Raw genomic sequence first — 18,351 nt, forward strand, 5'->3', positions numbered from 1 at the left:
TATACATATATACATATACATATATATACATATACATATATATACATATATATATATACATATACATATATATACATATATACATATACATATATACATCTATATATCTATATCTATATATAGATATATAGATATATATAGATGTATATATAGATATAGATATACATAGATGTATATATAGATATAGATATACATAGATGTATATATAGATATAGATATATATAGATGTATATATAGATATAGATGTATAGATATATATGCAAACATACAGGCATACACGTAGAGTGGGAATTTTCTCTGTATTTTAAATAACACAAATCAAACTATGTAAAGACCCAAATGTGTGTGTGCGTGTGGGAATGTCTATGTGTGTGTGTGTGCACGTTAGGGATGTGAGTTTTTCTAAATTCCAAGTTCGAACGAATTTGAAACGACGCGCATTTTGTTCGAATTCGAAGCGCCCGAAGCGGTCTGTTGCACTTATAGACTGTAAATTTTGAATTTGAACAGGTCATTACAGTTCAAACACTAACTTTTTCCCCCATGTTCTAACGAATGTTCGAATTTCAAATAAAAAGTGACAGCCCTAGTCGACGCGTTTACATCTGTCCCTGTGTGTGTTTTGGAGACAGATTTGATTCATCACGCTTCTCATTAATCAAAACTGACTCGTAGCTCTGGCTTTAATCTCACTGCTGGTGTGAGCTTTTTAATAACACAAAAATCATTTATTGGATTAGTTACCAGCTGCTGTCTGTTCCATTCTTGGTTAATTCTTCCTCTTTGTCCCGCTTTGTTCCAAATATGGCACCAGGGTAATTAATCCTGAATGCGGATGCCATTCCGAGTTTACCTCTTTTCATTTCCACCAACCTGTGTAATGTTGCTCCGAGGGGAATGTAGCAGCTCCTTCTCCGTAGAGCGCATGTCACGTAAAACAGATGGGGGTTTAAAACATTGCGATCTATTACATTTTGTGATGCCAGTCCGGTTTGTAGTATGATTGGTTTCAGGAAGTTGTGACAGTCTCCTGGAGGTCGAACAATTTTAATGCCAAACATTAGAAAAACTGACATGTACAATCTCATTTACTTGGCAATCTGTTGCGACAAATGTCGGTAGATAACACTTGTGTGTGTGTATTCAAGTCTGGACAGCAGTGTGTCTGCATTTGTCTGTATTATGCTGGTGATATCAAACTGAATAAGGCTCATAATTAACCCATCTGTGGTCATATATTAGAAAATGACACCCTTGCTCATCGTGTGCGTTACACTGGGCAGATGATACCAGAGTCGGGAGGGCTAACACATCATCACACTTGTCCTTCTGCCCAACAAGAAGACAGCCGTGGCCGCACTGCTCCCATGCCTGTTTTTTTAAAGGTTATTTTTGGCACTTTTTTTACTTTATTGGTCCGAATGCAGAATCAAGAGCCAATAATCGGGGTACGGGGCAGAGTGCGACGTGGGATAGATGTGAGAGTTGAACGGGGAATGTCACGGTTACATGGTGGACGTGAAACCACTGTACCGCCGGGACAGCAAGTCTTGAACCAGTTCATTTGGGCGCGTGCAATTTTGGGTGCAGACATGTCGCCATCTGCAAATGCAGATCTGTTCTTCTAGGTGAGATTATGTGCACGTCTGCTTTGTGTCATTAAAACTGTCACGTACAAAATGTGAGTTCAGTTTCTCAATCTTGTTAACTTTTTAATTGATCAGCTATAGGGCTGCAACTATGGATTATTTTCATTATTAAGTTATCTGCCTTTTTTTTTTTTCTATTATCAATTAATTGTTTGGTCTAAGAAATATGGGGGGGGGGGGACAAACCAAAAAAAAAAAAAAACCGGGAAACACGACCATTGCAAATTTTAAGAGCCCAAAGTAACAATTTGAAATGCCTTGTTTGGTCCAACCAACAGTCCACAACTAAAAAAACATTTCATTTAATTAAATAAAAATACAAAGAAGCAGCAAATCCTCACATCTGAGAAGCTCAAACCTGAGCATACTCGCCGTGTTTGCTTGATTAAACGACTCTATTTCTCTCAACTGACTAATCTATGACACGACTGTTCAATCCAAAACCAAATATTTTGTGATTTAATTCATGTGATTTTTTTTCTCACTTTAGACAATTCTTGAGTTAAGCAGAGTTGCGTCAAATACCGATGCAAGTCAGAAGTTTGGCTTATTCGTTTAATCAAATTAAGGTCTCTACAGAAAAACATACTGGTATTCTTCAGTATCAGTATCAAAGTGTGGGCATCATAATGGTGCCAGTGCTGAAAAATATTAAACGATACCCAGCTCTAGCGCGTATGCGGGTACTGTTCTGGACGAATGTTAAGCATTCAGCTGTCTTACTGCTGCAGCTCAAGACCTGAGCAGGTAAACAGATGGTGATTTAGTGACTAGTCAGCTATGCTGCTCCGTCTCACTCTATCATCCACACGCCGGCACAAACGTAAAGTGATAATACCCAGCGTGCATGCGCACACGTAAAGAGAGGTGCGCGCGTTCGCGTAGACACTGAGGCACGCGCACGTCGCGCCAACGCCCACACCTCACTGACGGCAGCGGGGGAAAAGACAGGAGTCGAGAGAGATGACATGAGAAAAGACTTTGAAAAACAGCTTTTATCTGTTCTCTGCCAGAAGAGACTACGACTGGATAGCTGTCAGGAGGCAGCCATTGAGTGGTTCCACCAGACTCAGAGTGACTCTGTGTGTGTGTGTCTGTGCGCGTGTAGCAGTTACTTTGTGTTTAGGGCAGAGAATGATTGTGCCGAAGGGGCTGCACAGAGTTCACTGTGGTGTCTGTGCCTGTGCACGGGCGTGTGTGAAGGAAAATCCGCACGTATGACCGCCTTCCGTCAGCCACTCTGAAACACGCCGGCGGTCACACTGCGGGAATACAACATGTGGGCAAAAGCAAAGGAGAGCACAGGGGTGGAGGGAAGGATGGGACCCTTGCACTCATCTCTTCGACACATTCCAATCCTCCAAGCCCTCGCTCACTCCCCGTCATTTCAGGAAGAAAGGAGCCAGTGCACTGACACTCAGGGAGTGTGAGAGTTGTCACAGTGCACTAACCTCCGTGAAAATCCAGGAATAGAAGCAACAGGATGACGGCTCATCCAAACCTGTCAAGTCAAACACAGAGCGAACCCAGAGCCCTAAACCGCTTCAGGTTACGAGCGAGCGAGCGGTTCTCCCTCTGCGCCACCTAGCTGCATCCCGGCCCACGCACACACCGTGCTAACTGGCATTTAACCTATAATACCCGTTGTGTATTAAGTTCTAACAAGCAAATTACATAACGCTCAGTATCACCTCAAACCAACTGGGTTGTAATGGAGCAATCATAAGCTCCGTGCCGTAACCTCTTCCTGTGCAAGTCAGTTCAACCAAACAGAGGATCAGCCGGAAGGTTCATACCCAATACAGCTTCATTTGCAAAAACAAATTTTAAAATTCACCATGACAGTAGTTTTCAGTTTCAATGTGCTAAAAGGTTCATGCATGACTATCAGATTTCACTTTAATAGTAGCAGTTTCTTTGTAAGGTAATCACTTTCCGTCAGTCTAGGTATAGTTTAATGTAGTAGATGCTCTCTGTGCTATTGCACAGCCGTATGTATGTGAGCGAAACAAACAGATAACGTTCATCATCGTCTTCATTCTCCGTCGAAGGACACAAAGACGATCCCGCCGCTAAAATTCTGGAGCAGAATCCAGAACTCAAGCCATGTTACACAATCCCATGTAAACCTCATCTCCCGGGACGCCGGATGGGAATGTGCCAGGACTGGAAACCATTCAAACAACTGAAGACGGAAGAAGATATTGTGCAAAGTTCAAATATCCATACTTGCGGTTTAGCCTGTTGTAGTCCATTTAATAAAGATCATTCCTAATGTTACGACAAATCATCTTACAGAGACGGGAAACTTGCACTGAGATAGTTCGCTTCCTTCTTTGAGTCAGCTGCAGAGAACAATGGATTCACAAGCTTTCTCGTCAAGACAAACGAAGAATCAAACCCACAGAACAACTAACAAAGCAAACACAGATTCTATGAAAATTATCATTGTGAAATATTTTTAGCTTCCTGCATTAGAAAGGTTTCTGTTCAGCAGCCGAATCTCAAATTCCGTGCTTTCTTCAACTCACAACCAAGGAAGACATTTCTGAGCAGTCTCTGCTCACCTCTGCAGGTGACGGGTACAAAAAAGGATGACTAAATGTTTGCGCTGATGCCATAGACATGCCTCTGGACATTGATTTTTATACCGTGATAAAATTGATTTAAACTAATGCTGGGGGGCGGGAAATCAATTAAAAACATATTGCAGGCTTCATAAGTTTAACAAAACATGCACGACACCCAACATGGTCCCCTCATTACTCATTAGGGCCTCGGTCCAATAGGATTTATTTTTTTTTTCCCCCCTAATCGCCACATGAACTTTAATGAGATTTCACTGTTATGAACTTATCCTGAAACATAAACTTAAGAGGCATGAGAGGTAAAGTGGGCTTTTGCCGTTTGTTGATTTTGTATGTTTAGGCACAGCGCTAGCATTTAGCTTTGTGACTATCATCAATCTCTCGCTTCCCCTCATTCCATTCTCTGTCCCTTTGGCCAGAACTTCAAGCCGATGATGACTGTGAGGAACAACCGACGTTCCAAAAGGAGCTCATTAGCACTCTCCCCTTCACACTGCCTGTCATACCAAAAAAATTGCCCATTTCAATTCCAAACCGATTCAATTTTTCAGCTCAGACATGGTCACTTTGCACATCAGCAATCAGAAACCTAGACGCTTATAGCTAACACACCCACAGAGTAAAGAGAAACGGCGTGCTGGGAAGAGGAGAGGACACGCATGAAAGCGCAGCACACATCTCATTAGCACCCTTTTTCTCTCCCCGTCCAGCCAGCTCACTGGGCAGCCAGTCTGCCACCCATCAGGGCGCTCGCGTGCTGGGAAGCGAAAACAGTTGAGGCATTTTTGCTTCCATCCTCAGATGCATCCCTGAGGATTAAGAAATCATCCTCCCATTTCGAAAAGCCCAACGCCTGGAAATAGACTCCGGGATGAGGAGGCAGATAGGTCGGAGACCCAGGCGCACGAGTCATTTTCTATCTTCCAATCCTAACTCCTTAGTTAATGGAGTTTTTTGAGGTAACCACAAAGACCAAGAGAGGGAGGAGATGAGCTGCTGGCTCAGTGAAAGTCCCCTATTTAGCCAAAGACTAAGGGGTCAACTCGAAATTACATGGTGTGATATTAACGACCGAAAGTGCACAACAGCAATACAACTTTACATAACGTTTGCACCGTTTTTGACGGCAACAGTGTTGCAGATATTGATCCCTGCAATACCTCACAGTCACAGACGAAGAACAACGCAGTGCGTCTGATAACGCCATAGAAGTACTAAGTAGATCACAGTAAAGAAAAAGACTTTAACATCATTTTTTATTTAAGTTCAATTCTTATTTATTATTTAATTTTACCAGCTCACCAACTAACAACTCCTTACTAACAGCTCAGTCCCGATGTACCAGTTTCTTCAGCATTTTACCGGAATGCTACCAGTTTTAGCTAAACAACTCAGAACTGACTGATGACTCAGGTATACTACATATGTGGTTGAAAAATAAAATTCAAAGTTATAATTTAAAGAGTTAAAAGACTGACTTGAAACATACACTTCTCTTGCAATGAATAAACAACAGTTATTCTATATAAATTTTATGTTTATTTTATATTTTTAACACAAACTTCGTGGTTTATTGTGAATTCAGCTACCCCGTACTTAATGAACACATAGTCTGATTCAAGTTGTAACCTCCATTTGAACCGTGCTGCCTGATATGCCGGTACCAAAGAAGTACAGCAGATAAACTTTCGTGCCAGCATCGTGAAATTGATGCTTTTTTACTTTGCGTTTCATATTCCAATTTCAAACCCTGTGACAGACGCGGGGTGCACCCTCGGGACCTGTTCAGACTATGCACTGCCTCTCAGCCAGTGCATAGTCTGCCTATTTAATCCTCGTGCCACTTGGCTTCAATCCATTTCTAATATTTCAGTGTGAGAAGAGAAAAGAAAGTTTGGTGTCTTGTGTGTGTGTGTGTGTGTGTGTGTGTGTGTGTGTGTGTGTGTGTGTGTGTGTGTGTGTGTGTGTGTGCGCGCGCGCGTGTGTGTGTACTCGTGTGGCTATACATTTGTGAGGAGCAGTTTGACTTTTAAACCGCTGGTGTGAGGGCATTTTGGGAAAGTGAGGACATTTTACCCGGTCCTCACCTTCTGACACACCTTTAAAGGCCTGTATGAGGGTTAAGACTTGGATTTTAGGGTTCAGGTTAGAGCTAGGCTTAGGTTAAGGTTAGGGTTAGGGGCTAGGGAATTAGTTATGTCAATGAGTCCCACAAAGATAGAAGTACAAACATGCCTGTGTATCTTTTTCTGTCTGTCACAGTGACACATTCTCACCCATCACACGGTCCACTGTGTCTTTGTCACTGCAGCTAACAGAGGGAGCTGTACAACTCCCTTTTTCCAGTAAAACGTCCTGTGCTGGACCTCCTAATTATCGCAAAATTTCTCGTGACTACACTGCTAAGACTCGTTTCAAAGATTCTGAACCGTTCTAATCTCTGAACACAAAGCACAGCAACACAGACTCTTGTTTTGTTAATGTCCGTGCAGAGACATCTGACTACCACATTTACCCTGAACCTCACAATGCCGACAATGACTCACAGCGGCTGCAAAGATGACAGATGTTCGGCGGTGGCTATTTACACGCAGTAGCCTCAGTAATCTGTTCTGCACTTTCATTTGGTCTAACTGAGGAGGACTTGGACTGAATCCTCCCTTTTCCAAAAAAAAAAGAAAAAGCCAAAGATACTTCTGGCTGACTGACAGGTAAGTGTAAGCATCAAAAACAGCAGGGAGGAGAAATAATGAAATGAGATGTGGAAAGAAACCCCAGAGGGCCTATAGAAAGGCACCAGGCAATATCTCAAGTCATTTGACAATGATATAATATCAAAGAAGAAATAGAAAATCCGGCCTTTGAAAGAATTCTGTAATTCTATCATGCAAATGAAAACCGGAAGAAAAAAATGTCTGGATACGTTTGGAATACTGAATAGTTTCATGTCGAAAGAACATCACCTTTTGTGTAAAAAGAAAAAAAAAGAAAAAAAACCTCCATTTTGGATTCATAGGAGAAATTCCAGTCCTTGAATTGCATTAATGGAGAGGTGACCCACAGCTTAAGATTAGAGACGGGAAAGTCACAAGTTAAGAGAGGAGTTTCTTTACAGGGAGTAGTGGGGTGGAAAGAAAGAAAGACACAGTATTGTGCTGCAGCTGTCACAGTGAATCTCTCAATCAGCAGCTGAATTAGTGAGGGATACGGAAGCAATTAATCACATTTAGCAGCGGTCACCAGGAAGAGGCGAGGGAGGGGGGGCAACCTGTCTGTACATCTGTGTTTGTGTGCTGTTTGGGTTGCAGCTGACCTATTGGAAAATCTGTGCGTAAATGAGGACAGAATATTTCGCCAGATACCTTGAATATTGCTATGTAATCTTAAGGACAGAAAATAGGGCTGGGCACCAAAATTCTGTACTTTTATGGCACCAACAAAATTACTCAGACACTATTATCTATTAGTACTGAAAAATGCCGATCAAGATGTCGGTATTAAATTTTGACACGTAAGGAGTAAATCTCACGAGTGTCAGTGAGCCAATAAGCATGCAGCGCGCTTCTTCCGAGATCTCAAAATGCTGGCGACTGGCCGTCTGATGTAATGTTACACAAACACGTCATAGAGGAAAAAAAACACGTGTTGTTGGAGTTTCAGAGGCTTGACTACAGTGTGTGTGGCATAGGAGGTTCATAATTGTGTAAAGAGATCAAAAGTGTGGCTCCACTTTATCAGGCTCAATGCCAATTGCGCGCGATGTGGCATATTCCAAAAAAAAAAAAAAAAAAAAAAATTGCCGCCAAAACCACCAACAGGACGAATTTAATGAAACAGTTGTACGTGCATGGAATAAATTTAAGAGCAGAAAGTTGGTCCGTGTGTGACTGCAAGAAGAACGGACCACAGCCATCGTCCGCTCCGCATTCAATTCCGCCTAACGTTACAGAGCCTCCCTCAAAATCTCCACCAGGAGATTCCACTTCATCCGAGATTACTGAGGACGGCGCTATGACTGGGATTTTAGCAGGTAACGTTTAGTAAACGTAAAAATTCGGCCAACTTGTACATGGATGTTTACTCAGTTTACCTGTACCCCCTGAACCACTTCCGCCCATTTGGTCCAGCAGTCGTCTGGTAATCTTACGGTTCCCAGTTCAATTCAAGTCTGTATACATTTTTATGTATTTATGTTATGTTAACAGGCAACTTCAAGTTGTGGTAAATAGGTTTATTTCTAGGTTGCAAAACTGCTTTGAGTGTGTAAAAATGCCACTGAGTTGAAAACTAACGATCTGTACCGTAATGTTTAATGTCATTTTTCTTTTTGTTAAAATATATTTTATAAAATTGGTATCGACAAAAATGTATTGTTTAGGAACCGGTATTGAAGGAACATTTTTTTGAAAGAAACCCAGTCCTAACAGAAAATGTCATCTTGAGTTTGAATGGTCACTGACCCGGGGAACACTCACTACACTTTTCCCGTACACATGCTAATGTGGGCTTTGGTGTCTTACTAAAAGATGGGACAGGAGAGGAGAACCTTGTCCCATCCACTCTACCACCTGAGCTGCAGTAAAACAACTTTCAACCAAAGAAAACAGTCCCAGTGGTGGTCATAGCCCGGTCTGTGGATTACAGCAAGTAAAAAAGGTAATACAAGCAATGCAGTAATGCAGTCTGGAAAGAGTTTGATTACATTTTTTAAATGGTGACTCTTATTTGAAAAATCAGGGCTAATTCTTCAAGAAGTTCTCAGAAGGTCTCAGTTGTTTTCCATTCCAATTATATGCTGATGTCTGCACACGTAAACATGTATTTGCTGCTTTCCGTTCTTCTACAGAATTAAAACAAATCCCATAGCTGGTTGTGTCAGAGTTTATGAATTGTTTTAATCCGTCAGAAATTGGTGTTGTCATATCAGTCAGCGCATTCAGTGACCCCCTCACTGGATCAGAGAATATTTCAACGTCTTTGACTGAAGGCCAACAGGAACCCATGTCCCATTGTTAATATACAATGTAGACAGGACTTTCTCACCAGTCGGTTTCCTGTCAGTCAGCTAACACCCGCAGGAATACATGGAAGTCTCCACCAGGAAATAATGCCTGAAAAACATGCAGCCTGACAAACTTAATTGTCACATCCATGTCTTTTTTCCATGCGGATGCTTTGTTTGCCAAGACAGCCATTCATATCAAGCCATGTTTGAAATAGATGGCAGAGCTTGTATACTAAAAAATGAAAAAAAGAAAAGAAAAAAAAGAAAAGAAAGTTATAATATGACATATGACATGCATCGCAGAATGATTGGGGGAGACGCACACTAGACAGAGGCAGTAGTAAATGGGCTGTAACTCTAAATGACACCGGTATTCTCTTTCAAATGTGCGTGTGACTTGCATAGAAATTGGCTGGCGTGTGAACAGTAGTCACTTGTGAACAGGGTGAGGAGGAGAGATGTTAGCTTGAGTAATGCAAATGAGAAACAATACTGTCAGAGCAAAAACGCGGTCGATCAAGACGATCGCCATCGACGCACACGCACGTGCAGGCGATGCAGTCAATTTTAAACAAAGATACAGAAGCAGCCGTGGACGCTAACGGAGTTGAGGGAAGGGCCGGGCTGTTAGCTGCACACAAACCCAAGTCTTTAGCCCCATGTCCTTTACACGTTTCAAGGCTAGCTGCTGACCTCCACAACTTCCTGCAAACAGTCTCACTGTCAACAGGCTACGCGGAGCAGGGCGGCTATTATTGGGCAGGGGGGCTGAGAGAAATTGATGCTCTCTCTGTTCTTTCCCAATTCCATTTGCATTACCTTAGTGAGATGCTGAGTTTTCTTCATTCAATCCAAAAAGAAAATTAAGATTCTCTACACTTTGTGTCATGAAATTCAGATACGGTAGAGCTGTTTGGCATTTTGAAGTAAGTCCAATAGCTCCGGGGAGACCAAGAGAAGGCCAAGAAGCTGTCAGCACAGGACAGTAAAAAGTTACAGCCAACTATTAATAACTTATTTTCTTGCGTGACTATTAGTAACTCTTACTAAAGGTTTGTAAAGAAAGAAGCTCTAGGGATAGGAATAATTATACAGAAACATTTTGGAAACAATTGACAATGGTCTGGCCTTTCTAGTGCACTGGAACCAGGGCAGGATATTTTTATTTTTCATCTTACCGGCTTCTGTGACCGGTACATCCCCAGCAATGATAAGCTTTCATTTACCTCCAGTGCCCTAGAAGAAAACAGGATATGACTGATTCCAAAACTAAATGATATTAACCAAATAGATAACGGTTAATGATAACATTTAGAAAGGGCTGCACAACATTCAGTGTCTTTTATCTGCAGTTATGTTTCACTCTATTCATGGGAACCACAACCAGGTTAAAGCAGAAACAGGGAAATGTGTTTTTTAAGTCATGACCTACTAATCCTCCAGTTATTTTCTTTATAAGGAAACTATATTTAAACATGTGGCTGTGTAGATGTGTAAGGCCCAACCTTATTGCTCTGACTGTAGCAAGCCCCGGCTATAACTTAAAAAAAACTCTTATAATTCTTTAATAGAAATATATTACTATATTTGAAAAAATACAGTGACTTATTGTTAAAATATGTGTATATGCAGTTACTAACCGCCCACATGGGTACAACAGGGAATGCCCCAAAGTCATATCACAAGCTAACCCAGCGCTGCAGTCCCAAACAGATGGTGAACGCAATTTCCATTTTGTCACCAGCGGACTATATCTGGAGAGGAAACAGTGACTGAACAGGAGGAGAGGATGTACGCCGCTCGCCGAGTTCTGTGGAATGGGTAAGCTCAGGAAGAGTGGTAGACAGACTAGGGACATTTGTCTAAACAGTTTCACCCTTTTGAATTTCCCCCCTCTCTCTTACCCCTCTTGCTCCCTTGCCTTTTTAAACAATTAGGCCTAGAAGAACTGAGAGCAGCAGAGTGGACGGAGGGAGGACGCGAAGGGAGGGGGGTGCACTGGCACCCCTTTTAATTCCGCCGAAAGCTGTTCTAACAAAAGGGCCCCCACTCGGGAGCCGCCACAGAGCGGCAGCCAGCCAGGCCCGCTGAAAATAGGGTCATGAGCAAAAGAATGACAGTGAAAGAGAGGGCGAGAAAATAAGACCGGGGGAGAAAGAATGGGTGAATAAAAGAATGGGAAAACGAAAGACTGAGACGGGTATGAAAGGCTGGCTGGAAGTTTTCTTTACTCTGCATAGCCGTAAAAGTCAAACCAGGGAGGGTGGCGGCACTGATCCTGTGTGTGTGTGTGTGTGTGTGTGTGTGTGTGTGTGTGTGTGTGTGTGTGTGTGTGTGTGTGTGTGTGTGTGTGTGTGTGTGTGTGTGTGTGTGAGAGAGAGAGTGAGAGAGACAAGGTTTGTGCGTGTTTGCGTGTGATCTGCAAAGCCTTTCATGATGCAGTGAAAGCTGACTGGGCCCTGAAAGCTGAAAGCAAAAACCTTCCTCCGACCATCCTTAGATCAGCTCCATTGTGATTCATGGACCTGTTCCTGTTGCTACGCTCTATAATCCCTCTTCCCACTGACACCTGTTTGCTGAAGAATCGCTAAGGAATGCCAAGGTGTTAGCCATGATACGGTTTATTTCTAGAAATGTGATCTGGAATTTGCTTAGTAACTGGTTTCCTCAGAAGTGGAATGAAGAAGAAAAAAAGAAAAAGAAAAAAAAAAAGAAACGCTGACCATGTGCAGACACATGTTTGCTGACTCTTGGCAGGAAGAGTGATGAATTAAAACCTGCTTCTTGGACTCTCTCAAAGTCGGACTGACGGCGCTTGTTACATCAACACAGAGTCCAACCTCTTCCCCCTCAATACAGTGAGCTTTTTATTTAAAAAAATAAAAAAATTTAAAAAAAAAAGGTCCACACAAAGACACACATATACCGCACATGTTAGCACCACAAAGGGATGAAATTTCTCTCGTCCACAAAAGCTGTATCCATGACAACCGGTTCCAAATCTCAGAGTGACCGACCAAGCCAGCCTCCGCCTCTGGCCATAATGGCTGCCATGGGAATTTCTGAAAGGACAGCATCACAACTATTTCTATGATTTTACAAAAACAAGTAAAACAGCATTATGCAAGACCCTGCAATACAAAGTTACTGGTCCATCGCTCATAGGCCCAAGAAGAAACATGGGAAGTCATTAACGTATTAATCCTGGATCAATGAGAAAACCCAGAGACGAAAATTAAAATGAGACAAACTTAAACATTAATGCAGACAAACAAATCGCAGTAAACAATGCGACGCAGAACCACGTGCACGTCTGTCAACTGAACAGTGACAAGGCTGTAATTAAGAGGAACAGCTCTTCTCTCGGAGCAGCAGGACTTGATATTGTGCTTTTCTCGGTGAGAATCACCACCCAAATGACAGCCCAGACAACGACAAACAAATTGGCTAAAACACGAACAGCCCCCAGCATTACTATGCAGTTTGTGTTGGTGTGAGTCATTAATAAGCTCTAAATGAGCATCAATGGTCTTTTCTCGAGGGGACGATTATCACCCCATGCGTCACCAGGAAGAGCCATTGACATTTGAGTCTGGGGCCAACATGCATTTAACTGCGGGTCAGGACCCAAAACGGCTCATTTCTGGTTCCCAACATGACAGCAGCTCGTTTTTCTTTAATGTGCTGGGTCTCAGATTAAGAGGCTAAATCATTATTTAATGTTTTCATTAAATAAGCACCATTACATTCAGCATCCATGGGTGACTTATTGCACCTCCTTACCCTCGCTTTTCCTTATCTTCTTGCAGTTCTGTTTTGATCGGTGCATTGTGTTTGCCATTGACTTTTATTTGATGTCTTTAAAGCCCTCTAACTTTCTGACAAAGATTTAGCAAGGTTCCCTATAAACAAACCCACAAAAAAAAAAAAAAAAAAAAAAAAGACACGCTAAAATGTATCATATCCAAATACACTCCTGCTAAGCATCCAGCTGCTTAACACCATTATTGACACTTCAACCCAGTGGTGATACCTAGGATAAACTCTCAAGGCAACAAAGACAACCCCTCCCTCAACCCTCCACACATACACACATGCACACATGCACACGCACGCGCACACGACCACTTTGCCAACAACTCACTCCTTGACATTTAGTCTATCTGCCATCAGCCACAATAGGGCTGGGACCTCTGCGCCACAGATGGCGGAGGCTCCAAATCATTTTCAGCCCCCGGGTTAGGTAACGGTGCAGGGTCAAAATAGGATTGATGTAAAGGGAGAAAACTCTGTTCTCTAAACTGAGAAAATTACTGACATTTTTATTCAAACTGCCCTTTGCTTTTGAAATAATGGGAGATTCCCAACCTCTAGCCTTGTTCCAATAATCAAATCAACTAAAACATTCTGTTAAGAGCAAAATTTAAATAATTGGGCTCCTGCCCTAAAGGCCAAAAGCACACAACTGTCTGTACTTGGCAGCTCACAGATGAATGTCTTAAACTCCGAGCTTGTTTAGAAGTTATTTATGCCTGATAATTAATCAGTAAAATTTCTCTGGATTTTGCAGAAGATTCCTTGCCAGTGGATTTTCTATGACTATAAAGTGTGCTGCTACACGCCGGTGGAAGAGTACAGCAGGTGGTTATTTAGGCTTCCGTGCTCAAAAGGTACCAAGGCGGGCCAACGCGCGCTTCCGGGGCTTCCTCGTCGGGTTCCTAAGTGGAAGTAAGTCATAAGAGAACCACACCGGCGCTGTGGCACTGGCCAAAAAGCTATGCAAACAACAAAGAGCAACATGGCGCAATGCATGGCACACAATGGCTCATTAATAAGAGCTCTTGATAATCAGGCCGCGTTGCTCTGAGGGCGATAATCATTGGCCGCCTGCTCTCCAAGTGATAAGCTAATCAGCTCTTCGTCTCCACCAAGCCATCGAGGGGACTCATCATCATTGACATTTCAGCACAGGATCGGGCCTATAGAGACAAGCGCGAGGGGGAGGGGGGCACACCTGAAGTGACTTAATTATCATTGCTGCAGATTTACATCCTCTAAACTCTTAGAGGATACTGTTTGGCCTGTTTCACGGAAGGTTAGCGTTGTTCCGTAAACAACATGGCAAAGGTTTCACCGCTGCTTGTTAATTTTCCACATGATTTAAAAAAGACAGACAAATAAATCTATCTACTGTGGCAGTCGGTGTCAGTAACTCACTGGCTAAGTAGGTGCGTGGAGTTTTTTCCTCAGTTGTGTTGCTTGCATGTTCAAATTAATTCATAACCTGTGGGGATACTGCCATGACAATCCGAAGGCCTTTTAACAATACAGGCCTGATGTAGCAGAGTCTCAGCTGAGTATCTGTCATCCTCACACCAAACCCGCGTTGCATGGCTTAGAGCACTGGGGTCTCTGGCACCATAGCCCTCCCTTCTGTGCCATTGCACTGGGATTTCCCTGTTCTTGTAGCTTTCAGTGCTCCAATCATGCATCAGGAGAAAAAAAAAACAAAACAAAACCTATCATTATAGAGGCAAATTCCAATCAAGGTTATCAAGGTCTTCCTCCTGCCTTCTACATCAGTAGAAATCCCAGTTCACACCGTCACCTCTGACGCAACAGATGCCACGGCAAAACGCAGAGCGGGGGCTCCGCAGCCCACAGCCTTGAAATAACTTGCCCCCCCATTTGCTTTGATCTCAGAGGCGCGTCGACGCACAAGACAACATATCTCGCGGCTCCATAATGACCCATCTTCTTCTTCCTCGGTGACAATTTGGGAACAGCTCTGACAGATGATACTAGTTACACCTAGGTGAAAACAACAGGCTGACAGATTCATGCTGACAGAGCGGGCTCACAGATTTCTCTTCTGCCGATCACTGAAGCCTGACTGCCTGCTGTTATGAATTTTGTAGCTGGTCCCAGTAGGGGAGGGGGGGGGCAACTCTGAAATTGTTTCTGTTGTGATTTAGAGCATGTCTGCGTCAACACACGGTGCTTTTTAGTGATGTTATCATAGTTTACGGTTATGGTTACCTCCATATCTATCACTGATGTTCACATGGGGGGGGGGGGGTCAGGTGTTGCTGTGGTAACCACTAGCAAATTTATTGATAACTGGTTTGGTCTGCGAGGTAAAATTTCCTGAACACTCCTCCCAAGTGCCTGCCTCACTCATCGGTGGGTTTGGGGTCGTCTTTTTACGACCCCCCCCCCATCAGAAACCCTTAAACCTCGCCTGCCTATCGAGTTCAATGACAGCGGTACTACCGTGACCGGCCTAGAGCGCTGCAGCAGGGATTTCGTGTACAATGTGCATTCTGTGTTGCTCGACACATTTATTTATTTTTTACCTTTAGCTCTAACGATGTTACCGTAACACTCTCGTGTGGTGTCTCGCATCGGACTCGTGTCACTCGGCGGCGAGGTAACGTTAGAGCCCGACTTGTATCGGCGGGCGGGTACTATCGGCCAAAAATGGCTCATCCCGGATACGTCCGTGTCAGTGTACGTTGGCAGAATATATGCCAATAGAAATCGCGGTCCAAGCTCTTTTTGAGTTTTCAATGTTTGTTGTGTGTGTGTTTTCATTGCCAATGTTTATTAAGACTGCCGTAAAGTTGAGCGGGTCCCATCTCAACTTTACAGTTGCTGTCATCTAGACAATCTTTTCCTTCTTTAAAATACCCGTCCTTCCAAACACAGCTATCAAACAACCGACTTTAAAGGATTATTTCGAAGAAATGTTTCTTTGTTTGTGTATCTCTCTCTTTTTCTTCAATTACAGGAATAGCTGCAGTTTCTTTCATTCTGAAAATCAATGTGGCTCTGGGTTTCCAAGATCAGATATGGATCGGGCTCAATCATCTTGTCCTATTTTGTGGCATTTTACCGTCTTAAATACATATTCCACGCTGTAGGTACGATAGTGAAACACTGACCTTTTTTTTTTTATTTCCTACCGCCATATTTCCATAGCTCCTGGATTTTACTATGGGATTACTGTGGCTATTCATTAACGGCCCTCGAAAAGGTTCCACTCTTTGCTGAAGGGCCACCTGAAGCGCACAGACTGAGCAATTCCTCACTTCCTACTAGGACACGGTTTCCCCACCACCACCCTGTTGCTCCGCTGGATGAGGACCAATTTCTGCCCTTATTCTAACGGTTGACGATCAGGGCTGCGGCTGCGACTGCGCCCCATTTCCCCCTCGCCACTTTCCAACAGGTAAACACAGATTACAGGTCAGTCGTGTTGGAAGGGGTTTGCGGAGGCTCAGAGAGGATTAGGTTTCCCGAACGGTCACCTGCCGTCTGAAGCCGCGAGGGGGAATTAGAACAAAAACCCACGAACCAGGAGAGCCACACCTCGCCTGCCGCGGCGTGCAAAGACCCCGCGCAGAGACCCGGCAGAGAACCCCGGCAATAAACTTTTCCGGCTTTCAGTCCACCGAACGGTGGCCAGAGAGGACGCGGAGACGTGACACGGTGCAACCCGCAACACGCCCAGAACGCGGGCGGCGCGGCTGGAAGTGCCGAGGGCTGCGCGCTTTCGGGACGCACGGGGCTGAGGTGGGTAACTGAGGAGGCTCGAATGCCGATCACACACGGCTCGGGTCGTCTTGCCTTACCTTTGGCTACGAGGGCGATCGCTCCTAAAACCAGCCAAGCGTTTCTCACCGGAGAGACCGGGCAGAGCGCTGCGTAATGTCTCGCCATTCTTCTAAACAGTGGACAAGGTGGACGTAAATATCCACAACAGCGCCGTGTGTAGCAAACGGGCTCCAAGTTATTCCTTCTCCGACCAGCCGAGAAACTTCCAGCTCAGTTCAGACCGCCTGGGTTGAAATCAGCCAAGTTGCGGCTTCTTTCCCTCCGTCTCTCTGTGCGCGGAGCCCTCCTCAAATCAGGACCGCGCTAAGTTTCGTTCTCGCTCCTTGTGAATCTGTTAAGGGCGGGGAGAGTCGAAGCCCGTCCCCGGTGTGCGCCGGCCCCAGTGCCCACAGGTAGCCCGCGGCTGGTTTGCCTCGGACGGCGCGACCTGTCCACGGCGAAGCGGAGCCAAACGGCGACAAAAGTGCGGACGGGGCGTGTGAGAGTCGGCGGAGCTCCGTGTGTCTGAGGCGGAGAGCTGAGAGGGGAATATCGGAGTGATGTCAGCAGAGCGTCACCAAGAGGACCTGAGCCGTAATACTGAACCCGCACAGCTCCGGCTGCAGAGAGAGCTGCAGCCATACAGGGTCATAAAGACTGGAGAAACGCATACCTGGGTGCGTTCTGCTGACACCTGCCGCTCGTTTGGGTGTGTTGGCGCGTGCGTGTGCGTGCGTGTGTGGGATCAGATTAGGGGGGGAATTAAAAAAAAAAAAAAAAATTGCAGCGATAACGGCTTAATCGATTATTACCAGTCATTGTTTCCGTTCATCATTAACATCATTCAGTGGTTCAGACTGACACGGAAAAGAATTACGAGCAGTGCGGGAATGTAAAGCTACATCTACCCAAGTGCTGTTCTTTGAGGCTTGTCACTTGAGTATTTCCATTCGATAAAACCTTCTACTTCTTCACTACATTCCAGATGGAATTACTGAACTTTTTACTCCACTCCTGCTGTTTAAGGTTTTAAACACATAATGTATGAATCAGTGTATAAAGTATCATGCATTGTTACAGATGAAACCACCCAACGATATATACAGTGGCTTCAGAGGGTGTTTAAAAAAAAAAAAAAAAAAAAGTGAAGGGGTCTAAACAACTTATTGTGTTTAATTTAAAAACGGATAAAATGGACACTTGTGCCCTTCAATCTACATCCAATGACCCATCATGACAAAGTGAAAACATGTTTGTAGAAACTTTTGCAAATTTATGAAAAATCAAAAACTGAAATCTCTTATTTACAAAACAATTGAGATCCTTTGCTGTGGCATACCACAGTGTGGTCGGGTGCATGATGTTTGCTTTAATTATCCTTGATGTGTGTCTGGAACTCGACTGGAGACCACCTGTGGCAAATGTAATTGATTTGCCACTGTTTAGAAAGGCACAGAACTGTGTATATAAAAAGGTCCCAGAATTCACTCTGCAAGTCAGGACAAAAACCAAG

General features: G+C 43.8%; 1 protein-coding gene across 2 annotated transcripts in view; it reads right to left on the reverse strand.

Moving 5' to 3' along the window:
• pvrl2l (PVR cell adhesion molecule related 2 like) overlaps positions 1-18,351 on the reverse strand; it is a 304,682-nt gene that overhangs the window by 258,218 nt on the left and 28,113 nt on the right. Inside the window, exon 1 of one of the 2 annotated variants that reach the window (XM_040121388.1) lies at positions 16,877-17,035. The exons of the other annotated variant lie outside the window; for it this stretch is intronic. Within the exon in view, the coding sequence (XP_039977322.1) occupies positions 16,877-16,964 (88 nt within the window). The 5' untranslated portion in view covers positions 16,965-17,035. Of the gene's footprint in view, positions 1-16,876; positions 17,036-18,351 lie in introns of those variants that run through there. 2 annotated transcript variants of the gene reach the window in all.

This window comes from Xiphias gladius, chromosome 24 (genome assembly GCF_016859285.1).
Source record: "Xiphias gladius isolate SHS-SW01 ecotype Sanya breed wild chromosome 24, ASM1685928v1, whole genome shotgun sequence".
Taxonomy (NCBI): domain Eukaryota; kingdom Metazoa; phylum Chordata; class Actinopteri; order Istiophoriformes; family Xiphiidae; genus Xiphias; species Xiphias gladius.